At 37.3% G+C, this 27246-nt stretch overlaps 1 protein-coding gene across 6 annotated transcripts in view; it reads right to left on the bottom strand.

Moving 5' to 3' along the window:
• CHID1 (chitinase domain containing 1) overlaps positions 1 to 27246 on the bottom strand; it is a 95229-nt gene that overhangs the window by 57491 nt on the left and 10492 nt on the right. For 5 of the 6 annotated variants that reach the window (XM_039728364.1, XM_039728362.1, XM_039728366.1 and 2 more), the window contains 3 exons: positions 18558 to 18650; positions 1950 to 2051; positions 568 to 723 (listed from right to left, as the gene is read on the bottom strand). In XM_039728364.1, coding sequence (XP_039584298.1) covers positions 568 to 723; positions 1950 to 2051; positions 18558 to 18650 — 351 coding nt within the window. The remainder of the gene's footprint in view (positions 1 to 567; positions 724 to 1949; positions 2052 to 18557; positions 18651 to 27246) is intronic. The other variant, XM_039728367.1, reaches the window with a different exon arrangement.

The raw sequence follows: 27246 nt of genomic DNA, 5'->3' as shown, positions 1-27246 counted from the left end.
TCCTGCGCCTAACCATCACCACCTTTTTTTCAGAAGTCATTCTGGAACACTTGCTAAATACCTTTCACTGTAAATGGCTTTATTTCTCCCTTTTCTGTTTTCAGTCAGAGTCAGAGATCAGCACAGAAAGATTGCTGTAGGAAACCAGTATCAAATTTCAAAGTAACAAGTAACAACTTCAGGAGCTGAGAGACAGAATCATTAGGGCAACTGCAGGAACCCCCAAAATGATGCAGAGCATAAGAGAATACTGCAGAACATTTTTATCACAAAGATGGCAACCTGCATGTACAAGCATGAATACAGGAAAGAGGGAAAACTACACAAACCATTTTTGCATATGAGTTCTGACAGGATAACTGTGCCATCTATCAGCATTTCTCTACAGGGAAGACAAGTTACAGGTCTTACCCTAAGTGGTGAGCTGCTATTTCATGTGCAGATTTATCACTTTTGCCATCTTTGTGTTGCTAACTCATCCATATTTCTAAATAAGAATACTTGTGAATTTCTAATTTTCGTGAGAATATATCATACAAAAGTACTTACTATCCAGAGAAGTCATACCTGCTGCCAAGGATTGGCTCCCCAGAGGTTCCCAAAGCAGAATAGTCCATGCCATAGAAATTCAGTCCTAAAAGTATTTTATTCCTCCATTTTGAATCAGGATCCAGTACTTCAACACAAGCTCGTACCCAGGGAAGGGGGGAATTTGGACCAGGTCTGTCAGGTTAGCAAAAATCAAACAGGTTGTCAGAAAAAGTACATGTTCACACTCAGCCTTGTCTTTTTGACCAGTGTAATTATAAAAAGAAAATTTTGGCTCACAAAAATCAGTGAAGATGAACATATAACTCTAATAATGTTAAATACACATTCTTCTATAGCTTAAAGTGCTGTACAAAGATACACAAAACATGATTTCCCCACTCAACTTTTTGATTCAATTCTAAAGTGAAGGGACACAGAATTCCTTCCTAGCAGTAAGAAAAGGCTTCCCCCAGCCCATTGCTACTGGGCCTTGCACAATCCATATACTATAATTCAAAACTCTGTATGACTTCAGTTTTGTTTCCTCAACGTTTTTGCAGCAATCTGGCAAAATATACTGGGACAAAATTGACCATTTACTTGTAGAAGGAACTATAAAATTAGTGACTGGTAAGCAAGACAAGTTTCAATGATTGTGTAACACTTCTTTATGGGAAAAAACCTACAAAGTACCTAACAAAAACCTACAGGAAGAAAAAGGGTATCGCCTTAATACATAGAGTAATGGAATTGCCACGCACATAATATCAGGATATTGTGCTCATTCCATTCCTACCTCACTGGAGAGGAGAGCAGGCTCCCCCTCAAACATTAACATAACAAAAGGCACTTACTAGCATGGTAACATGAAAAGTATATCCCAGTCTTAGAAATATCAACATCTGCTACTCCCTACTAATTGTCTGCCTCAAAGCCTTCATGATACCTGTGCCATTAAAACTCAACATGTTAATACAGCAGAGCAAATTTGCTGGGAACTGTGCTCATATTTAAAGGTAAATGAAGTATCAATTGTTTAAAGCTAATTTGTTTGACAAGATTATTAGTAGTAGATTATTAATGTACCTATCCTACAGAACTGTGCTAAATAACTAAAAAAGAGTTATTTAGCCTGGAAAAGAATAAGTTATCCTTTTAAAAGAATGCCTTTTTAGCTGGAGTACAAAGTCTTAAATAATATCCAAACCCCAGATACACATTGCTGTTAAAAATATACTATGTCTTCAGCTTCTGGACAAATTGTCTATTTTAATTACTAATCCAGAACTTTACTATCATACAAGAACAAAGCACTATCCACTTTACTAGAAAAAAAATGAACTTCTACTGTGGATTTAACAGACCTCAGTAGCAATCAGCTCCTTCAATGATCTTTCTGATGTCAGATGGAATCTTACCGATGTGGTGCTGAATAGTCGTACGTCATGAGGCTGAAGCTGTCTATTGCTGAGGCCAACTGATCAAATTCTCTCTTTGTGAACATTCCTGGCTGGTTGGTCCTTTCAAAACAAAGCAAAACAGAAACAGGAGGAGATAAATTACAACAACGACCAGGTTTATTCTCTCCTTTGGGTTTCATATCATTTGATCACATAAGAAAAATCATTCTTATGGCAAAAAAAAAAATTAAAATATGTATTTCAGTGCCATTTTTGTAATAAACAGCTAAGATAAAAAAATTCAATGCTATGTAGGTGGCCAGTGGGAAGATCATACTTCCACAGCATACTTACCAAATAAGCATTTATAGCATGGCTACAATAGTGATTATTAGGCTGTGGACTAATCAAATTGCCTTAGGTAGCAATCAATTGAACTCTAAAAGCTTTTACAAAACCTTTAATTGCGTGGGCTGTTGAACTGATTTTGACACTTACAAAATTAAGTTCTCTGAGGCATACTTAAATAAATGGATGGGTGCAGCTGTTAATAGAAAAATATAAAGCAAAGGTAGTTTTTTTATTGACCTCAAAAAGAACAATTTCAGTTTATATCATACTTAAGAAAGAAAACCTGTTTGCTTTAGACAAAAACAGGTCCATTTCTTTCTCTGGGCAGTGGAGAAGAAAGAAGAAATCCATTCTATGACCTTTTCTAGACTAAAGTCTAATTATGTCTTCAGCATAACTTGGTACGAAATACAGAAAACTGTTCTTCCCTCCTCTTCTTGCTTACTCTTGGTTTACAACATATAGACCTGGATTAATATCTACTTTATCTTCATGGGTGAGAGGGTGTGTATCTTGTCTGTTTTGGACTCAGAGAGGCTACTGACTTCCTTCAATCATTCAAGATGGAAACAATTAATTCACACAAGTTGCCTGAAAACACTGAATCTGTTTCAAAGAGAATTTGTCATTTCAAAATAGCAGCACAAACAGCACAGCAGGCAACATGAGGCAACCTCAATCACATTGCAAAAATGGGACTGGACTAAAATGGAGAAACTACTACCAGAAGAATCCTGTCCTCAACCAGAGGGCTTTGAAGCATGTTAACATGAGACAATCAGGTAGATAAACAGAATATTTTTCCAAATAATCAGGGACAGCAGTGTACACAGGGAGACATGGCAAAATAAGAGAAAAGGGGAAAAAAAAGTAGTTTAACAGCTAAAAACTCTGTGGTGCATCTCTGCCATTTAAGAGGCAGACTTATAGGATTGTAGAAGATTCCTCTACAGAGCAGAGGAGAGAGACTGGAGAATTCAGACTTTCCCAATAGTACCAGAAACTGGTAATTAAGGTGGAAATTAGAAGCCAAGCCTTGTCTAGGCAAGGTATGCTTTAAAAACCACTCATGTTCCATCTTAAATGTAAAAACAAAAATGACGCTCAGTGACAGATGCAAGTAATAAACAGAAAAATCACATATTTTGACCTTTATCCCTTTTGGATCGGTGTGCAAATTCTACATCCAACCATATGTGCTGCATGGATCACCAGAGCATAACAGTGTCCATTTATCAGTTCACAAGGACACTTTGTGTTCCACTGATTAAGGACAGAGGTGAACAAAGTGCAGGTTACAAAGTAGGGCAGATTAAATCACATAACATGCCTGTCAGATTTTCAGAACCAGTGACATACTGGTCATAGGAAGGAAAAATTCCATTCTTCTCTTTCAAGGGTTGCAACAAATTTTTTTAAAAATCTCCACTTCTGGAACCTACTAGTGAACCTTAGGCTTTTTTATAGTCATCTGCTTGTGATGTACCACAATTGCAAACTACAATTGTTCTACAATAATTAAAATAATAAATACATCTTTGAAACAATGTTATGGCAACTTGGATGTCTGTGGGCAAAGCAATTTTCCAATGCAAACTCCAGCAAAACACATTTTCAGTAAATTGATTGTGATTACTCCTGAAGGGAAAAATAAAAAGTAATTATAATGTGTATTAGATATTAGGGCAAGTTGGATTACTTTATAGATTTAGCCAGGTAGTACTTTAATGAAATTTGCACGTGTAACTTAAGAAGAAACCCACAGGTTAAAATGGATATTACCATAATTTTCTCCAAAGCAATTTCGTAACTCAACTACTTCTATTACAAAGGAATGCCATCTGAGTGGCAAGGGCACGAATTTCCAACTTGGAACAAACCCAGCAGCAATGAATATACTTTGTCCATTAATGTATAGTGTTAAAACAACAGCACTCTTCAAAAAAACAAGCACACTCACCAGTTCAGTGAATACTCAACTCTGCTCTACTCAAGCACTTTGGGAAGCTCCACTGGAACAAAACCTGGACTATTTGATTCATGCCTTTAGAATTGCTCTGTGTCAAGAAAACTGGCACTCAAGAATAAAACCCAAATATTTTTTCGACATATATTATACTTCAAATTGGAGGTTTTTCAATCATTCTGATATTTATGTAAACTTAACTCAAGGGCAGGTATATTCTACTGACTACTTTGTTGAGAAATCCAGCAGGGAAAGTCAGGAGACTTGGCACAGAATATGCAATGTCCATGAAAGCAATGCTTTTCAAGTCTAAATCAAAAGCTTGTCATTCTTCTAAACTTTTAATACCATTTCCAAAATAGTCAGTGAAGTGGCAGAAGATTCATCATCATTTATTGGTGCCATACAATATACACAAAATTACAGAATCATCAAATATGCCAAGTTGGAAGGGACCCACAGGTTCGGTTTGCACTATTACTGAGAAAGCACTGGAGTTTTTAGCTCCTTTCAAATCAGTTTCAATGTGGCAGTGCAATATTATGTCTCAAACTATGCAACCAGGCATTATATTGTATTTTTATGTCTTCTTTACCCAATATGCTTTCCATGTTTTGATGAAAGAGCTTCTCTGGCAATGATAAATACTCTGGTGAAAAGCAGATGCAAAGCTAGGAAGCGTTCAGACTTGAGTCATCACTCAACCTACTTTTCTGATTGACATTTCAGGATCCAAAAATTCATCTTACACTTCATGGTCTACTTTCAGTACAGGGTATGTGGTTTATTTGCCTGCCAAGCGTATTTCAGGCAGGGGAAATATCTAAGCAAGACTACACCAATGCAAAGTATGAAGTGCATAAACAAATCTCCATAAGAAAAGACATGGAAAGTGTGACAGGTATCACTTCTGTCACTTAAAGAATGACTTGAAAATGCTCAAACACTGGTAATGAGGATGATATAAAATTCCACAGTAAAAGCAAAATCAAATTATATCCTTTATCTTATACAATTAATACTTTAAACTAACACTTTGTGGTGAATGTGTTTTCCTTGCTATTGAAAAGGAAAACACCTCTCAAAGAAATGAGGCTTTCTTTTTTTCTTCTTTCTGGTTTGAAACAACTGTTAATATGGAATGATATTTATCCCATATATTTCAATTTTCTGTTTTATAGAAAAATCTGTAGGATTTTATTTCTAAAATACCAGCCAAATGTAAACACTTACTTAAATTCCTTGGACCAACAAGATTTTCTAATGGATACAATATCTGTTCTTTATGGTATTTTTAAATATTTATGAAAATGTGTAAGAAATATGGACTTGTCCCTGTAAAAATACATATCTGGGATTAATCTAAGAAGTGGCTGTTATTCCTGCTCAACATTTAAAGGATAAGGCACCATGCATCAGGAATTCAGAGAGGTGGCTTTCTACAAAAACCCTACAAAAATTTCTACAAGTAAAAATTATCAGTGCAGGGAAATGATTAACACTAAGGATAGGAAACAGAGCATGGGACTTCAGAAAGGGGGTGGAAGAACAAAAGCACACTGCAAAGAGAAAATGAGACTTTTTCTTTTCAGTTCATTGCTGTTTTAACCTTAAGTGAACATTTTTTATTCTGTTAGTATTTTTCTTTTAACAAAAAGTAAAGAAGCTGCCTTACAAAACATCCACGGAAATCCTTCCCATAAAAAGCCTCAGGAATACACCATAATCTTTACAAGTTCTCCCTTCAAGTAAGAGAGCAATGGCAACCTGTCAGAACTCACAGAACGATGATTCCCCTGAGAGCATAAGTCTTATTTGCACACATTCCTGAGAATCTGTCAACATTTCCCAATGGCACACTGCCACATGCATATACAAAATCCCTATCATTGGGACAACATCACAGACCTAGAAGAAACCACCTGTTTTCCTTGGTATTTCCATATATACAGCCTAGAATTCCACAGTCTCTTTTTAGTATTCTATCTTTTAATGTCTAAAATAACTGCAGGGGGGGTTGTTTCACTGCCTAGAATGTTTATTATCTGAATCTTCTAAATTACATACAGTCAATAGGTCTCTAAATTCCCAGTAATGCTTTACTGAGAAGTATTTTTGTAAGGTTTTGAGTTTGTAGTCTTTCATATTGAACGACTGGAAAAAAATACTTCAACAATGAAAGCTGCTTTCATTTACTTTCAAATGAATCTACATTCTCAATTACTTCTTGTCTCACTACAATGACTCTCAAAATGAAATAAGGAGAAAAAAGGTCTTTTAACTGACTGCTATTCCCTGCAAGTTCAAACTGCATTCTTGTAGGGTTACCTCACCTTCACTCTCCTTTATAAAAGAGAGGTTTCCTGTCTCCTCATCTCTGAATAGCCTTCAAAATGGAAAACTGATTGATTTTCTGGTTCCACTATGATTCTATTTCAGAAGACAGCCTCTCAGTAATGACTTAATTTTCTTGTCATGTATAATTTTCAGTAGAGCAACTGTTTGCAAATCTTTCTTCATCTTGAGATATTATTGGTTTTCATAGCTCGTTGCAGGTAGGAGCACTATAAGATAATGCTACTGCATTTTATGAACACAGACCACTGAATTCAGTTAATGCAAAATCACTAAATAAAAATTCACTGTTTCTTCCTGCATGAAGTCTGTTCTATAGAAAATAGAAGAAAGTGCTAAATGACTACCCTGTTCATCACACAATTATAGGCATTGATAATGAAACAGTCAAACGTATAACCAAGTTCAATCTGAAACCATTTCCTTTTCTGAAGAAATCCTCTTGACAGTTTTGCAACTACCCTTTCTCATTTTAGGTTTTTCAAAACTCTCAAGATGACAGCTCACTGAAGTAATTTTCCACTATCAGTACTTAGAAAACAATTCTACATGAATCCAGGTTTCCATGGATGTTTTGCAACTAGATTTCTGGTGTCCTATAGATGTTTCACTTACAATGCCATCTTACAGCTGGGTCTAGGGGGAAAAAAACCAAGATTTTTTAGCTTCATCTGTCCAGGTACATATTTTCATGAAGTAACAGGAACCTGACTATTAAAATTCTACGCCTAGCTCAATCTGGCTTGAAACTGGTCAAATACCAAAGAAGCTTTAGCAGAGAGATGAAAAACGTAAGAGAGAAAGCTTACAGACACCTTGTTACCTGAGAAATCAGGCTAAAAACAGAATTAAGGTCTGTCTCCAACAGCACTGTAAGAAGCAGCCCAGTCAGCAACAGGACCTTGAAACCTTCAAAGCCATGAACAATAATTACAGACGTAATCCCTGCTGTCAAAAGAACCTGACCATACTGAATGTTTAACCAACAAAAAAGAGATCTTCAGGTAGACAAAAGGAGATTTCTACAGAGTGGGGGATGAATTCCATGCAGCTGAATGGAGACTGTAAAAAGCACAGAATGTTCTCCATCTCTGACCTCTCTCTCTCTCAGTAAGCACATCCTCCCAGACAACAGATCAAAGCTTTTGCAGAGATGCATGTTACCCAGGCATTTCAGAAAATACACATGCTTACTGTAAATTCAAATACCTTCACTAGCCTTTGAAATACAGATTTTTTTTTCTCTAATTCCTTTCTAAGGACAAAATGTTGCAAGAGGTGAAGCATGATCCAAACACAGTATCTGATCTTGTGGCCTACAAACCCAGATCAATATGATAAATCAGGGACTGTACATTTCAAACCCAAAAATGTCCATTGAACCACAATGCTAAGGTCAGTCCATTTCAGGAGAAACAAATAACACAAATGCCAAGTTAGTATAAATTTCTCCTCCCAATTTTTTAATGTATTTATCAATCTCTGTACAAAAGTCTTAGTGCTCTTAAAATAGAATTAAAAATCAAACTTAAAGGTTATTCCATAAAACCAGTGCAATCACCTCTGGTCACATACACTCTTCCAGTCATGGTTATTCATCTGGTTCTAGTCAAAGAACACTCTGCCAGTTTCACACACTAATGTGCTGAAACAGATGAAGGCAGAAACAAAAGTAGCAGGTTCCCCCCTCTCCCATTTAAAGCCCATCTTAACATCTCCAAATCTCATTTTGCTTACACAGTATGAAAGGATGTCTTATTGTTAATAAGTCAGAGAAACATCATCCCAAGAGACGAAAATTATATAAGAATGAGCAAATGAGAAAGAATTTTAATGGAAACACAACAGTTTAACAGTTCATATGTAATGAGTTGGAACAGTCTGAATATCCCAAGATAATTGCTTTAGCAAACCTGGGCTAGATATTAGGGAGAACCTTCTAAAGGTATAGGCAGTCTGGGAGACATCCATTCCTTTGTAGATTTTAAGAGTTTGCTAGATAAACTTCTAGTAAAAGTAGTGTAGTTATAGTTCTTTTTGACTTTTAAAAAATTATTTGCACCTTCCAATGCTACACTCTACTACTATTCTGAATAGTAGCTTAAATTCAGAAGTAAAACCTGCAACCCTACTTGTGCACTGTCTTTGTCTGGTGCACTTATTTTATGATAGCAATTTTGACACTCACATCCTTCAGAGCATAAGGGCTATCCGTCCCTTGTCCACAGAAAATAACACAATTTAAAATAAACAAACATCTCTACTGAAGAACACAAGTCACATTACTGACTGAGTTCATATTTTCTCAGTAGCAGAGAACTCTTTACCAAATTCTCTGATAGGGAAGATTAATATAGATATTTTAAAACCAACAAAACCTAGACAGCTCAACATGCAAGAAAAGCATAACTGACTGCTACAGATTCACAACACAAAAGGCCTGGGAGTGGTTCCTTCATACACTCTGAGTGCTTCGTATCTCTTGGGGACTGTGAATTTTAACAGACTGACAAGTGAAAACTTGCTATATTTTTATCAGGAAGCAGAATGGTATCTCTGTACCTAATGAATTTTTTGCAGAACATTAAGGACTGGCACTCTTCTTTAATACACACATCCCATCCCAGCCATTGTCTTTGCAGTCCTTGCTCTCCAAACAGGAGGCATAGGATCTGTTCTTGCCATGGAGTAGCCTACACAGTATTCATGAAGCCAAACTAATTACCTGTGTCCCGTCTGGTTTAAACCAGTAACAGAAGTCAAGAATGAGAAACATGCCAAGCAATATATGCCCTGAAAAGAAAGCATGAAATCTCAGCGGACTGCTAGGGACAAATCAGCCTGAAAACTGCAGTCCCCAGAGCTGAGGCATGCTGGCAGACCATGTCACTTACAAATTCTTAAGTTACAGTGTAACTTAAAAAATACAGTGTATCTAAAGCTCTGAAGTCAACATAAGAAATACACATCTGACAAAACCAGACAATCTGACTCCCAAATAAGAAAAAATTAATTTTGACACTTGCATTTGCCAGCTCCATTTTTGGGAAGGTCAACTCACCTCCTTTCATGCTGTTTCCATTACATTGCTTCAGTCTCTTCATAGGAGCCATTTAGGAAGGACTGTGCACAAATGAACATCCACTGTGTCACCATTTGCTTCTCTTAATTTCCAAACTATTCCAGTGCCTTTCATGCCAGGGCTTAATGCCCAGGCAAGCCATGCTCCAATAGCAGAACATCACGCAAAACAAGCTTGTACTCTGGAACATATGAGCTCAATTTAAAAACTAACACACCAAATGTAGCCTTAATTCCTCCTTGCATAAAATGCTCACCATTTTTCTTCTCTTTGTTTTTGGAAAGTTTTCCAACTTAATACTGAAACTTGTGTAGTAATTGCTCTACACCAGCTGGCTCAGAATTGGTAGAGCTACAAATGACAGATATGCAGAGGAATACATTCCACTCTTTCTTCCCTTTGGCTGTTGTTAGCTGACCTACAGATTATTTCAATGATTCTCCCCAGCGGAAATTCAAAACCAGATGTATGTACTTGCTTCAGAAGATGTCAGTAGAGTCACACCTCCGTTGCATTGATTTTATATTGTAAGGTATAATCTTTAAAAGAGCCAGTTCTAACAATAGATTTGTTCCTCTTGAGTCCTTTCTGAATCTATGCAAAATGCATGGAACATCTCATGGCTGCAGCCAGAGCCACGCTGTACAGAGCTGGCAGCCCAACAAACAACAGCAAAACCTGGGAAGTCATCAGCATGGGAAACAGATGTAGTTTAGACCCATTAACAAGCATCCAGATTTACTGCCACTAACAGAATTCACTTTAAAAAGAGATGTGACTGACAGACCTATACTTTGAGCCTTTATACAGGGAAAAAACATGAGCTCAGTAGCATGACTAAGTAAGATTTAATAGTATTACCATAATTTGAAGACATTATTAAACTTGCTCCAATAACTGTTGCTACACAATCAGTAATAATTTCCTACTGAGTCTTCTGTTCCCCTCACTACAAACTCATATCTCAAGCTATATCTTGTGATCCAAATCAAACATATTATACAGATTCTCTAACATGCAATAAAACTTACTACACCAATCAGTTAGCCTAGACAGCCTTCTTAAAAGTAATTTCTGTGCCTTCTTGAGTGATGAATTTTATGCACAGGCCCGATTATAAAATTTCTTGATATGTAACTGTACTCCTCATATTCCTGACAGTCCCTTTTTTTTTTTTAGGATACTCACAGGAAGATGGACAGCTATGGGAACAATTAAGGGCAAAGTGTTATTACCAACTAGTCACAACAAACATGAAACTGTGCATATTTAGCTTTCATATTTTTCCTCCCAAGTCCCATTTTCTGTATATTGATTGTCCAATGCAGAGCATATACAGTACATACTTAGTAACTCTACAATAAATAAACACCACTTTTAGAATTTCTTACTTTTCTGTGACCTCATTTGTCAAATTGGAAAGAAGAGTCAGAAATACTAGATATGTGGAAAGCTCAGAAAAATTCAGCAACAGTATTGCCGATTCCAACAAAATAAGATTATTATGACCCAGTTTCTCACAAATATTTTAACCTTTCATAATTTAAAGTGTATGTATTGGTAAAGCAAAATCCTACTTAATAAACAGTATTCTACAAAGTTGGTGTTCTAATATGCTGTTATTTGACATAATCTGGTAATTGGAAACTTCATCTGAAACAAGCAATATGTTTCCTGCTGGTTTGATCTGGCATTATTTACTTACCAAAATTTCAATGCTCTACATTCTGTCCCACATAGTCCTTCCTGAGAATGATGTTAAAAGTAAGTGACAGTTCTCATTTCATTCCAAAACAGACACATGTTAGAAGCTGCTTATAATTTCATTGAATTTGTTTACCATACATTATCATAAAAATTACCCTGCTGTTTACTTGTATATTCTACATCAGAATTGCTACTTGCCAGAAATACTTCTAAGGGAAACAGTGTGTATATATACACTGGAATAGCACACCAACAAACACATCATTCTGTATACACAAAGCTATGGCAAGGCAATTGAATCTGTGGCAGCTTCTAAAGATGACAGATTACTGATCTAAAACAAAAATGTAATTACAAGTATCTGTTCAGTATCAGTTTCCAAAAGACCAAGGCACCTATTTTCTTTATGCAAAACACTGGTCAATTGTGGCATCCATTAGGCTGAGGAAGCGTGAGGTAAAGGAGCAGTTATTCATTGTATGCTCTTCCTACTTTTCAGTCAAATATGTAAATATATTTATAGGAAAGGCAGAAAAGAGCATGACAACACTAACAGAAGGGACAACATGTCTACCCTCCTGCCATCTTTCCGAGAGGTAGAGTAGCAAAATTAAGCTACTGGATAGGAATAATGAAGACTGCATAGATTCTGGTAATTTTCATTACACAGAAGCTCTACAAAGAAAAGCCTAAAGATACTTAAGACAGTACTTCACATCAACAATGTTTTTGCAGCAAGAATAAAGAATAAACTGAGTAGCTAAAATGTTAATTTTGAAAAACTTGCAGTTTAGTGCTGGAAAATACTGATAATACATACCTCTAGAAGTTTTAAGTAACAAGAAGAGAAGCTATAGATTTTATTTTTTTTTTCCTTACATATGCAAATATGAAATCCAAAGTTGGGGATGCTTGCTGTATTTTGATGAGAAAAGAACATACATTATGTTCAAATACTTGAAGATGGAGAGTGGTTCGGATTCCTGTAGCTTTAAAATGAAAGCAGCTGCACAGCTGTGCATCTCAAGAAGTACATAAAGACAGAAATTTTTTCTAGAAGCTGTGAGGTTAAGTGTACCTTTTATCAGAGAGAAACATGTTTGGTTTTAATTTAAATACTGCTTTGATATATGCTGTCAGAAACCAGCCAGGAGATAACAAATTATTCTAGCTAAACTGTATGCAATTTGCCAATAGTAGCATTTTTTGAGAATGTCACAAGGACAGTGACAGCTCCAGTGGTTTGTTTGCAAAGTACTTCATTCTTACTTATAATCCCCAACACCATGTCCCACAAGGCTGAATGAAACCATCTTGCTCACTGACCTGTGCTTTGTACTGGCAGGCATGTTATTAAAACACAGCTAAGAACAGCAGCTATTTTGCATACAATTACTTAAATCAAGGAGCAAGGTTTGACATATCTAGTCATTATTATGCTAGACTTGATAAAATTACTAAAAGTATAAAGCTGTTTTGTGTTACCTGAGGCTTCTTAAACAATTGAAACAATCTCTTTCTAACACTGTCTTCCATGCATTTTAATTATGATTGATACATACAAAGCTCCAAAGTTTTAGAGATTTTTCAGCAGATTTTTGATTTTTTTTTTCTCAGAAATGCAGCAATAGCTACATCTGTAACTCTAAAACTCTTAAGAGTGACAAAGTGGGGAAGGTGAGGAAATAACAGAGGAGATGCAACTGCTGCAACTCGCAAGGACTTGTCACCACTGCCCCCATCCCTTAAGTCACATGTTCAGTCAGGTGGAAAGAGGACAGGGAATCTTTTGTGTCATGTGCCCTGTTTGCCTAAAAGGTTTCTACCAGGGAAGGTAGGGTGTGATTCCTGTAATCCATTTTTCTCTTGGAACTCCTGGATACTCCTCAAACAATTCACCTCATTGTGGAGTTCCCTGAGGGCTTTCCAGTTCAGGAAACCCCCCTGGGCAGCACTAGAGTGCCCCACCACAGATCATGCTGACAGGGCAGCCTCTCACCTCAGCACCTAAATTTACTTGTTTACTTTCTGTCATTTACAAATTCTGTACAACATCAAGAGATGAAGAATCATCATCATTCAAGGAGCAGCTACTGTCTTGCAGCCTGAAGAGAGGTGTGTTAAAAGGATATTCATCACACAGGGCAAACTGCCTAGTGCGTATCCTAACCATCAAAATGTCAATAAAGAGTATAGTATTATATTATGAAGTGACACAACCAATGCCATTTTTACTTCTACTTTGCCCAAAGGACTATACTTCAGGAGATGATAAATGCCCAAGGAAAGCAATCACTAACAACCTAAACACAGGGTTATTTAACACCGTGTTTAACAAATTGAACAGCTTTTAATGAGCATATAATGAGACTTAACATACTTATATATGTCTAAAGTCTGTAATAAACTACAAATGCCAGGAAGGCAACGGTTATGCAGCCATGGATAGACTGAGAACCCCTGTGAAGAAAACACCATACCTACAGCTTCCAGGAACTTTTTGTCTTTGTTCTTTCTCAGGACAGCAAGAAACAGGAAAATTACTGATGCTCCCTCCAATGATAGCTTATGTAAATAAACCTTATTTTCTTTACTCATTGTTTTCTTGACAGTAATTGGGAAACACAGTGGAAAAAATGGTTGCTGAACCTGGACAAAACATGCAATCATCTAGTCAGATAAAATTCAATTTACTTGCAGACAGAAAAGAGTTACTACACAAAGTCTCACTTTTTGCTTTGACAACACATTCCTAACATTATAAAGAATTTAAGTACAGAGAAACAAAATAACCAACTCAATGCCTATGACTTACAAGAACAGGTGCAACCAAATTTCAAGGTCCATTTGCCATATTTATTTTTCCCCCCAACATAGTTATGCAAGTGCATATTTAGGCATAAAGGTAGTTCATTCCAGCACAGCTATCCTATTTGGAAAGAGGCTTGTGAAATCAGTATAAAAATATTCACATATCTTTTCCCAGTATAATTTCTGCAGCACAATAAAATACTGAATTGCATATATTTAAGGCAGGAATTTAATCAAGCCCAGGATTAGTAAGACCAATGAAGTTACTCACCATCAGCAATGGACAGAATATGCCTGGCAACCCACTGACCTTACAGAAATGATACCCATAGTTTATACATGCATCAATGTCCATGCACATTAAAAGCAGTAAAATTCTAACTTTGAGACATTCTGTTGAAAGACAAGAGTGGAAATCTTCAGCAAATCATCTGCTCTAGCAACCTCTTAAACACCACTGCAATCCTTGCATGCCTCTTCAGACATCTGCAACTGCAAGACTCCAATCCACAAGGGAGAATTACACATACACACTTCACAAAGAATAGCTTTGGCTCCTGCTGTTCCTCTCTCTTGCAAATCATTTACATTTGCAGGAAAATCATGCAATTCCTAGACATCAGGTGGATGAAAACACTATCTCAATCTCTGTTTTCCACCATGGGAACTCTACAAGCATTCTCTGTGACAGTAAAGCTTGCTAGAGAGATTCCTGCCTCCTAATCAACATCCGAACACATTCCCAGCTCTTGATTACTCTTGATTATGTCAGCTCAACTGCCTCTGGTTAATGTTGTGAAAAGCCATAAATTGTGTGCATTTAAAAAGAGCAAAGTTTTCTTTTAGTCCAGAACATTTTACAAGCAAACCAAAATCCAAAGGCACCACTTCAGTTACTAAAGCAAGGTCCAGTAGAGGATCAGTCTTACTTAATTTTTGCTGCAAAAGTTGAATTTGGGAAGTTAAACAGATGATCCAACATGTTTTCTTGCTGCATCCCCCACTTGATCTCATGTGCAGTGCTGCATTTTCCAGACGGGCTTTCCCTCAGCAAACTGATATTTTTAGCTCTTAAGTGTCTCCTTTCAAATAGCATTTGCTGACAGACTGCTTTGATCTTAATGCATATCAAGAGAGTCTAAATTACAAATTCCTAAATAAATTGCTTACATTTGACTATGCTCTCTTTAAATTTTAATCAGGGTAGAACACAAAAGGGACAGTGTCTCAGCTCCTAACATCCCAGTTGGGTAGGATATTCCACTGCTCATGTCTCCTTTATCAGTCTATTTCCAGCTGCTCAACTCTGATATATTGTTTGATTCTTGATGGTACTTATTTCCATGCCTTTTGCTGTATTTTTGAGTAACAGTCTACAGTGATTCCACAAACGAAAGAATGCAAGATGCATTAAAGCACACTTTCAACCATGTGGAAGTGTTAAAACCCAAAGTGAATTTCAAGACATGAGATATTTAATACACAGTAGGAGGTGCTTTTCAGTTCATGCTTTGTATCCTATAAATCAAATATTTTCAAGTACAGCTGCTATCAAAAAAGTCAAGTAAGGCAGAAAGAAAATTTCAGAATTATGATTGTTGATATAACTAAATCAAATATATTTCTACGCTTTAAAGTATACATGGACATTGTGAATGTTTTAGGATGTTTCTGTAAGTTATGAATCTATTTGCAACAACCTATTTACTCAAAAACTTTATGTTTTTTCTAGTTAATGCCATAAGAACACACACGGAAGACACAGACAGGTGGCTTACATAAGATTATTGACAGAAAAGAATGTGATTAATGAATTCTCCTGGGTCATAAAGGTTTATGGATAAATCCCAAAAACTTTAGGAATGCATAAAGATATATATAATTGGTTTAGATGAATGAGACTTTAATATTCTTTTTTACAAACTACAGCTGTTATTTCTCAGTAACTACAACTGTTATTTCTCCTGTACAAACAGGCCATTTAGGAACCAGCATGTAAAACTTATTTCAGGTTAAAAATTGCACTTTAGATTGGCATCTCTTTCCAGCTCTAACAGTGTATCCCTAAATCCCAGTTTAGAAATTTTCAGAACTGTGACCTCATATGCAGGACAGCAGGAGGCAGCAATGACAACACAAGATCCAAACCTTAGTGTGGTGTTCAACACCACACTGAAATAGACCTGAAAGCTAGTTATCTTTAAAATGCAAATAAAAGGCAAAACATGTTGAAGAATACAGAAGTTTTATAGAGGTTCCAACTCTTATTTAGGGACTTAGAAAAAATTGACTGTAGAGCCCCACATGACTTACAGAAACAAAACAGACTTAGGTTCCTCTGGCTGACCTTGGTAACATCAATAGGTATTACAATGAACAAGAACATTGAAGTTTATGCTATTCTCCACTTTCTCCCCACCACCAAAAGCATAAATGCACTTCAAACGTGAACACTGTTTATAGCAATTACTTAAATTTTACCAGAGCATGCATTAGCATTTTAAAAAGCATCTCTGTGATGCAGTGACTGATAAGGCATTTTAGAAAAATGTTTTGAAATGTTCCCTTTTGCTTTACCTGTAATAGACTAAAATTAATAGCAACAGAAAATTACTTTTTAAAGTAACTATCAATTGGAATGAGATGTAGGATGTAAGAGGGCAGCAGGAAAGATTGGAATAAATGACAGGCAGGAGATAAGACATAATAATTTTGCATTATTTTTGATTTAACCATATCCAAAGAAACTCAAAGTACTTGTTAGCACCATTGAAAAGTCATGTGATGCAAAGGCATACCTGCACACAATTTTCCAGAGAAATCTGCAAGAAATTAGAGGATTAATGATCCAGAGCCAAGGTAAAAGCACAGATGCTTGAGGGATATGAAGGAATCTCCTCAAAATGCATCTAGTCCTTTAAGTAAAGGACTCTGCACAGGTAATATTTTACAACACTGTCTATAGTACAAATTTACATGGAATTTATTGTTTTCTTTTGCTACAGTCTTCAACACACTGTTTCTCTCTCTCTGCCTATCAAAATTGCGTGGCCAGCCCCACACAGGAAGCAAAGGGATTTTTAAGCAAAGGGATTTTTGCATTAAACTAGCTACTTCTTGTAAGGATATAAATCAGTTATAGCATGCAACAGAGGAAAATATAAAGAAACAAGAAGTCCCCTCAAGTACATACTTTGCAGAAAATAAACTGCAATCAGATTTCAGGCAGCTATTGAAGAACAAAATTAGGTAGATATTGTTCTGGGCTTACAGTCTTAAGGAAGTCTGGCAGGAAGTACTTATATTCAGGAATTGGTTTGGATAGGGTTACATTACTAACCTACAGAAGAGGTGACACCACAATTACAGGGCAGATGATAACTGACCTCAGCACAAGGACAATCTTTTAGTCACCCGCTACAGGATCCCTGAATCTTTTCAGCCAGATACATTTAAGTCTGCACAGATAGCTGTAAGCAGAAATGCTTTATTTCCCCAACATGCTATAGGATATCCTCATAAAACTCAACAAAAACTTCAGGTCATTGCAGAGAGAAGTCCAGTCACAGAAGCAATATTTACAAGACTGCTCAGACATTAGATTTTCTCAGCCTTTTTGGCAGTTTGAAAATGAACGTACACTGAAAGATGTGACAGCCTACAAGAAGTTTAGGAGGCTGTACAACACTGTCCTGAAACTGTGCTGTTAAACTGTCATAATCTGTACTGGCTGTGAGCATATCCATACTGCTGTACAGCCCAAAGTGATAAAAATAAGATATTGTCATATTTTTCGTTAGCTGCATACTGACTCTCATTTGAAAAAGTACCTAACAATTCTTCCTTGTTTGACTTACATTACTGAGTTTTTATATGCAGGGAATAAGGTTGCTGAACAGCTTAAAGGAAGAAAGAAAACTTGGAGGGAAAAAAATAATCTTGCATTGCCAACTATGCAATTGTTAGCGAAGTGTGCATTTGCAGCTGGGAAAGCCAACCACATCCTGGGCTGCACCAAGGGAAGTGTGGCCAGCAGGTCAAGGGAGGGAACTCTGCCCCTCTACTCTGTTCTCATGACACCCCAGCTGGAGTGTGGGGAAGAACAAGGTCCAGCATAACACCTCTCCTTGTTGGCTCTTCTATCACATCAAAAATTAAGAGGTATGTATGAATGCACATAGTTACCAACCAAGACTATTCAGTGCAACAGGCATGGAGAAAGAACTACCAATCAAACCCAAATAATTTCTTCTTCTTTTAAACTAGCCAGCTTTAAACAAAGCTTTGAACTTACTGTTTATCAGACAAGAAAATATTTCTCACCGGAAACCGCCATCTAAAGAGGAATACTCACCCTGCTGCAACTGCAGGAGGGATGACCAGTATGAATTTAAGTTGTGCTTCATGCAGAGCTTCAGAAAGGTGAGTGAGAAAGTGAATCAACTCCCTGAAACAGAAATATGCTATTAGAGGGAAAGGCAGGAAAACTGCTGCTATATATTGACAAGAACAAGTAACAGTAGTAATAATTGAAAAGATGCAGCTGGCAAGAGAGACAAACACAATTTGTTGCAAATCATCATAGCAGAAAAAAACAATTAGGAAGACTGATTAGGTTTACTCTCTTTAAGGACTATGAACACTGCACTGCTTGAGACAGCCTTAGTTTTATTGGAACTGGTGATCACCCTGGGGTTCTAAGTGTTTCTTAGTTTTATTTTATTTTTCTATCTATGCATTGTTAGCACATAAAACAAGCCAGCATACTTTATCAGAGCAGGTCACTTCTTGAGGTCATTTTTGGTGAAAAGAATTAGATCAATAGAAGAACCAAACACTGTTCTGAAGAAGCAAATTTTGAAGAAAATAAAGTTGCCGCTATGATGCTGCACACAAGAATTTGTGAAGATACTTTCACAGCAGAACATGCACCTTTCAAGGGATATTTTTGAGGCCTGTGTTTAGAAACATTTCTTCTGCTGGTTTTTTCCTGTATAAGTAATCCTTTTGTTTCTCCATGCTTTACTGTATACCTACAAAATACACGTTTGACAATGTCATATCTGGAAATAGCATCTTCTGTCTGCATCATTTAAATAAAGACTTCCACAAAAGCTGATTTTCATATCCATATTCTTGGTATTTCAATAGTAAAATAAACTTTAAAATTCTTACGTAAACTGGTTTTAGCACTCCTAACTGGAAGGTTGATGTTAATAGAAAACTCTTCAATCTGCAGAAACTAAGTTTAATGTCATCTTAAGAGGAACCCAAGATTACCTTAAATTTGCACTACAAACAGGGCCCTTCTGAGTGCCTTTCTTAAGTCATTTGATTTTTCAAAACAAAATTAACTTTTCTACTTTTCACCTGGCCACGAGGACCCACAAACACAGCCAGATGATATTAGTACAGAACTCTAGATCTGTTTAGGATTACACTTAAACCAGAACCAAATAGAAAGCAACTTCACTATCCATTCCAGGATGCTGAAAGTGCTTAAGCAGCAAAGGCAGAATGGACAAAAGCCATCATCCAAGTTGTTTGCTCCACTTAAACTGGATTAGAACTGAACTCTCAGAAAACATCTTGGTACTGTCATGCCTTTCAAGGCAGTATAATCCTAGAGATATTCTCCTGAAGCTATCGCTCTCCTATATAATTATCTGTCACAGTGATTATGCTTGAAACACTATCCAAAGGTAGCCCAGTATTTCCATTTTCCCTGAAATGGTTTGATGCCTGATGAAAACTTCCTAGGGCCTACAAAAGCCATTACTCTCAAAATCCTGGCAAACAAACAAAGCTCATTTTATCACCTTTCCAATACCAGCAATATTTTGCGCTTACAATTTGAGAGCTGGCTGTGCTGAACAGCCCTTAACAATGAACTATCACACTGCCACCTATATTTCTCTTCAGGGAGAACACATGGGATTACAGGAATCAGCTTTTGGTCTGTCTGCAGCATGTACTTCTACCATTCTTGCTCTGGGAAACCAACAGCTTTCCCCCCTGTTACTTTACCACATGCATTCCACATTAGGAGTGTCACTATTCAGACAAATCAATTACAGCAAAGAAGAATCCTTTTCCATAGGAACACATTAAAAAATTACAATACTAAGCTAAACAGACATTTATTGACATAAACATACACATCTATCACAACTCACACATGACATAATCTTATCAAAAACTAAAAATCAGTATTAAAACTAGGTAAGCAAGCTTTCCCGCTGATTTGTATCTTGTGGATTAGTGACCTTTTTAACTAATTATGCCTAAACTACAGTATAATTCAACTTTATTAGATGTCAGAGATGCTATATATAAGATAAATTTGACCAAAGAATCAATTCTTCTTGCCTTGAGATTATTCTTCAGTGTTCATCAGCAGGGATGTCTCTTCCCTGCCTGGCTGCCTTTGTTAGCTGTAGGGGCTTTGAGAACTCCACTCCATGCAAAACATTTGCTGACTTTAACTCTTTAGAATATGAGGGGATAAAAAGATGGGAAGGATAGGACAAAAAAACCTATCATAGGTACAGAACAAGGTAATATCTTTCCCATTTAGAAATAAGGTTACCATCCTCACTCCCACTCTGCACAGGCAAAAACTGATCCACAAAGACAGTGACATACCCACAAAAACAGTGACTGCAGAAAAAAGGTCATGTTTTTAAACATGTAAGTGTAGAATCATAACCTACAACTGTAAAGACAGGACAGAGATTTGTGGTCTAAAAAAGGGGTGGGAATGAAGTTTGGATTGTTGGTGCACTCAGGACTTTAAAACAGGCTACATCTAAACAGCCACTTCCTACCCCACCCCCACAAAATTCAATCAGTATCGATCTGGCTGAAAAATAATTACCTTCAACTTGAAGGAGGTCAAGAAGCAAAGGACAGCTGGACAATTGCAGATTTTTGCTCAAGAAACCCAAATTAGTACCTATTCAGTAATTTGTCAACCAGGGTTCTGGGTCCCGAAAACTTTCTGGCAAATCAGGCAGGATTAATGGCTAAAGACTGAATTTAGGCTCACTTCCATGTGCTGGCCAAGACAGATGAAGTAAATCAAATGTGCACTTTTCTCTCTACTCCAAAGAGCAATAGCAGAACATTCATTTATTGTGCTATAAATTAAAACTTTACTGTGTCCCAACAGTGTTTTCCAGTGTTTTAAATGCAATATTCTATAATGTTACCATTGGCAATTTTGAAAGAAAAGCTACTGACATTTTAAACATTATAATGAGGTACAGGAAAGTAGGAATAGAATCAGTCTTTCTAAAAAAGCTTCATTAAATATTTACCAGACACTTCACTATAGTCAAGTTTAATTCCAGAGTAGCTACTGAAATATTGGCAGCTTTAAGATTCTACCTAACTTGAGCTAACTAAGGTCTACTTCATTCATAGTATTTCAGGCCTTCTCTTATCACTTATTTGGTAGGTTAATTTTCCAAGTGTTTATGATTTCAAAGTACCTTGTCCCCTATAAATTATGCAGACCTCCAAATTTTCATCACCCATAGTTTGTGGCAAGCTTATTTTTCCAAAAGTCACTTTTTCCAGCATTGCTGGTCTATTGTGTTTTGAACACCTTGTAAAACAGTTTACTTCAGTGCACAAGAGTGGGATGTCAATGCATTTTAAAGGCCTTGCAGAAGATATGAAAGGTTTTCATACCCTTCCCTTCAGTTACACCACCCTTCAAAGCTCTGCAGCTTTCCAACTTCAGCCACCTTTCTGCACAAATTGGAAGTCACTTCTCCTTAAAATTTATGCCTTGTCAAGAAAATTGGACAAAATAAAGCTGTCTACTTGAAAAAGAAATTGCCCTTTTCTGCCATTTCACTGCCTAGTTAATACCAAGAAACTGGAGTGAATTATGGCAAATCTTTGATTAATAGATTAATTTTTCAGGGACTAACACGAAGGATACAACTACCAGAAGAGTTTTTTCCTCCTATACTCCTACCAACATTATTAAGATGCCTGAAGGTCATCTTCTGCAAAGAGTGACAAAAAAAATAACGTTTTTCAGATTGATTCTGTGTGATGGCAGTGCCATCTGTCAAGAAATGCTGGACTGATCAGAATATTGTGTGCATTTTTATGTAGCCTGTGAGAGTATTATGAGTATATTATGCCTTTTTCACAACATATACAGATCTCTGGAGAAAAATAAACCCACCCAGTAAACCCACAATTGAGATTACTAAGTGAGACATGGTCTTGTCAAGCTGTTAACTAAATAAGCAGGAGAACCTCTGCCTGCTCACATCTCACAATATTTCTGCCATGTACTTCTAAACTTAAATGCCATGAGATTAATAACTTGGATTATTTTATTGCAAAATCAGCCAAGAAACTTTAAAAATAACTTTATAAAGACAGTTATTTAAGAAGTAGGTTTAAACTATAAGAAGCTGCAAAACAGATTAGAATTGAGATATCATCTGCATAGGATATCTCAGTTCATTTAGATTTCTATTAGCAGACAACTTTCCTATGTGTTAGGGTAAGACGTGGGCAGCTGAACCCTTTTTCACTGTGCAATGATTGCCAGCATGAAAGGAAGCAGCATCAGTTAGATGCAGTCTTTCATCTCCCATTAAATTTGATGCCACTGTGATTTGTATATTAATAATTCTATTCCCAGAAAACACAGGGAAGAAGTGGTGCCAGTGCTACAGAGGGTACTTCAAATTATCTGTATTAAATATCTGCAAGAGCCTGAAGTGGTCACTTATAAAGCCCCCAAAACAGGCCCACACAGATGTATCAAAGCAATTCAGGTTCTTCAGATGGAACAGGTGTTATTTCTAAAATTAAGAACTTAAACAGAAGACCCTAAAATGCTATTTTAAACACGTGAAAATATACACAGCATGTGTTGCTGTGTAGGACTCAAGAGACCAAGGCTCCTACGTGAACAGCCAGAGAAGAGGCTGCTCAGGAAACAGCAGGCAGATATATTCAGGCATATAATTCTCTTATAAAACTTGATAATGTTGATAAACCAACATTTAATGAATATACAAAATAAAGTAGCACAAAGGACTTATACAATTTAAGACTTTAGTCTGCTAAACATTATAGAACAATTCTATAACCCCAAACCAGAAAGACTGAAAAATTTTTTGCTCTAGAAAAAACCCAAACTAACTTGAGTTAGTTCTGCTTAAGAAGACATAAAACAGAAGATATTAAGCGAGCCTGAAACCACAGGATTTCATGTTTTAGTGGATGCCAGTAACGTAACTTCTTAGCAACATTTCACCTCATCTGTGATGCCAGCTAGAATAAATAGGAAACTGAAGACTCTTAGATAACTCCTTGAGCATCAAGGGAAAAATTTTTACTCATTTCTAAAGTTGAGTTGAGTACCCCAAAAAAGAAAGGTTTTCTAGAAACATGCAAAGGGCTGAGAGAGAGGTGTCTAAGTATACCTCATTTTAAAAGTGCTCAGTGATTACAGGTTCTTAAAGAGGCTGGTCACAAGATTTGTGTGTTACTGAAGAGCTAGCACTGTTACCCTGTTAGATAAAGATTCTTACATAATTTAATCATCACAAAGCTTTTAGGCAATTTTAAAAACATCAAGGGAGAGCATGTGTTCTGAAAATGCCATCCAATATTCAGGTTCAGCTATTGAAAAAAGGTATCTCATGGGGACACTTACTCACCTGAGGTCAACTGAGAAGAGACCTTCAGCTGCAATTAATCCAGCTTTCTGATATATGAAGTAGTTTTTAAATCACAGCCCAGTTTCTTGGTGAGTTAGGACACTAATTATCAGGTTTTCAGATTATTTTGCAGACTCACCTGCTTCTGGGTGCACTCTGTTAGAAAGTATCACTGCACATTGTCTTCAGAGAGTGGATGCTGATTTTGTAGCTGAAACACTGTATCAGGCACAAATTTCCATAAGCAAATCCCCCCACTGTCATTTTAAACTGGATAAAGAAACTGTGGTGTATCAAGTGTTCCTGCACCACTAAGGCAGTGCATTGGATGGGATCACAGATCTTTTTCCATAACACAGTTAAAAATATCACAGGAACAATTTCCATAGCTTTCCCCTCAACATAGATATATGAAATATATAAAATAATTGAGTGCCATTTATTAATTTAATGGCTAGGTACGTACTTCATTTAGGTTTTGAAAAATGAAAACCATAATGTTTCTCTGTGAAATATTTTTCCCTAGATCAACACCACTGCTGTAATACTGCATAAAGCAAGCTGGCAGCTGCAGTGCATAGTTTCAATAACCTGTTGCTAACTGCTTATATGAGATTATCCCTTATATGTCAGGAAAAAAAGGGATTTTTAAATTTTATTTTAAACTAGAACATGCTCACATTAAATAACATGAATAAACTGCATTAGCTAGGCAGGTCTCCATGTATTGTCAGACTGCTCTGAAAGTAGATTGAAGGCAAAATACCTGTTCCCAGGAGCATCGTTATGATATTTTGTCCCTTTAACTAGAAGCAGGTTAAGCTACTTCCAGGCATCTGACCTGGAAGGATCTGAACCAGGAAAGCCTACACTTCACCTAACAGTTATGACAGATGCATTATTTGGAGCATGCACAAATACCAGCCTACAAGCACTTCACCTCTCCAAAGCATTAGGGTTCACCGCTTACATCTCCTGCGAACTAATCCCCACCTCTCCAAGGTTAAGAACTTGCTTTACTACCGGTGTTTGCCACTTTCGAAAGACAAACCGAGGGAAGATCAGGCGTGACTCACGTTACAATATTGCCACGCTGTGGGCTAAAGGAGGCATTGCGCTGCTCCAACCCCCGACAGGAACAAGCGAAGCAAAAGACCAAACATGCTTACCCAGAAAATACTCTGCTCTGCTACTCAAAATGAAATGAACTGATCCCAAAGTAACAGCACTCAAAGTGCAACAAAAATACAGGCTTGACAACGTAATAAATTAACTTAATTTTGCACCTTAAGACCTGTTCTAAGAAGTTGTTCCCACCAAAAAACATCATTAGGGAAAACTAGGCACTGGATAGCCAAGCCATTGAGTTTCAAAGCTAGTGACAGGAAACACAATCTCAAAATGAAGGCAATGGTCTCACAACTTAGAAGCATCATAAGACAAAATTACCATGAAATGATGGCAGTCTCCTACATTCACAAAACAGCTGTAACTGCATGGTGAGCCCAGCTTCAGCTTTTCTGCCTCAATTGGCATAATTTAGAGTGCTACAAACCCAACCCAAGGCACTGTTCAACTTAAACACCCTAACCATTTCTAGGGACACAGCAATAAAAGGAGGAAAAACCCACTGATGAGTTTCCAATGAAGCACTTAGATCAGGTCTTGAAATGGAAGAAAACCTGCAGTTCCTAACTTCTGTTTCCCTTTATGCTTTTGTGGCAAACAATCTCACGTTTAAGTTAAGATAATCCTGAAGTGTTGTTCACATATGATTATGCATTACCAACTCAAGAGAAAAGGATCCAGTTCCCATTACAGCATGAGAATAACTCTTTCCAGAAGTTATGGAAAATACTTCCCACACGTGTCTATGAGTAACAAACATGATAGTGAATGGAGGTGGTGCTTCACCTAAATAACACTCAGGTAACTGAGGGCTGAGGCAACTAAACAGCAGTATCTCCTCCAGTACTAACAGTTTTTATGACACCTGTTTTTCATAGTATCCTTCTGGACAAAATGTCCAGCACACAGTTAAATAAACTGTGCCATGGAAAGGGACCTGGAGATCCTGGTCTGTGGGAAGTTGAATCTGACTCAGCAGTGCCCTGACAGCCAAGGAGGCCGACCCGGTCCTGGGGGCATAAGGAACAGCATCACCAGCCAGAAAAGAGAGGGGATTGTCCCACTCTGCTCTGCACTGGGGCAGCCTCATCTCCAGTGCTGGGGGCAGTTTTGGGTGCCACAATATAAAATGACATGAAGCTATTAGAGTGTCCAAAGCAGGGCCATGGGGATGGTGAAGGGCCTTGAGGGGAAGCTGTATCATAAGCTGAGGTCACTTGGTCTGCTCAGCACGGAGGAGACTGAAGGGAGACCTCACTGCAGTTACAGCTTCCTCCTGAGGGGAACAGGAGGGGCAGACACTGATCACTTTTTTCTGGTAACAGTTGTTGCATCAGGGGAGGTTTAGATTGATATTAGAATAAGGGTTTCCACCAGAGGCTGCTTGGGCACTGGAACAGGCTCCCCAGGGAAGTGCTCACAGCATCAGTCTGACAGAGTTCAGGAAGCCTTTGGACAACACACTGGGGCACATGGTGTGACTCCGGGGGATGGTGCTGTGCAGGGACGGGAGCTGGACCCGATGATCCTTACAGACCCCTTCCAACTCAGCTTATTCTGCAATTCTGTGAAACAACACTGCTTTAAACCAACATTACTCCTGGCAGAAAGCAGTATTTTTACCATGCCACAAATAAACTCACCCTGGAGCCAATTGAAATGCTTTGCTCATGTGTGTCATTTGCAATACAGTACTTTCATGCCAGTGTGTTTAAAATGATCTTCAGTGAGTCTTACAATGACAGTTACACAGTCTGTCTTATATCTGTGTTAACTTACAGAAAAACTAGTGATTTTACTTAAATACAGTAAGCACAGTAAATAAAATGACCACTACCACCCACTTCTGACTGGCAGTTTACTAATTGCTTCAGTCACCTTCTTGACTACTTTATTAAGACACTGCACTAGGTTCAGAGCTCAGGATACAGATAAGCTCTTAGGAACAACCTGGCAAATTACCTAATTATAAGCAAGAGCATATAGCTGAAGGATTACTCCTTGCAGGGCAATTGATGGAGTCATTTACAAAGCTAAAAAGATTCTGCAGTTTCAATTTTTTGTTCCCAATTGTTAATTTTATCGGGAAAAGGTAGGAGTGCTAATAGCACACTCAGTTTGAGAAGTAACTAACATATGCCATCAGTCAGCGGCATTTGCCCTAACCAGAATAACCTGAAGTAACCACTTCTTGAAAGGTGAAAGCCTTCCATAATG

Source organism: Passer montanus, unplaced genomic scaffold (genome assembly GCF_014805655.1).
Source record: "Passer montanus isolate IOZ18808 unplaced genomic scaffold, ASM1480565v1 scaffold65, whole genome shotgun sequence".
NCBI lineage: Eukaryota > Metazoa > Chordata > Aves > Passeriformes > Passeridae > Passer > Passer montanus.
Note: the sequence above shows the minus strand (reverse complement) of the source record. Positions and strands in the feature narration are given on the sequence as shown.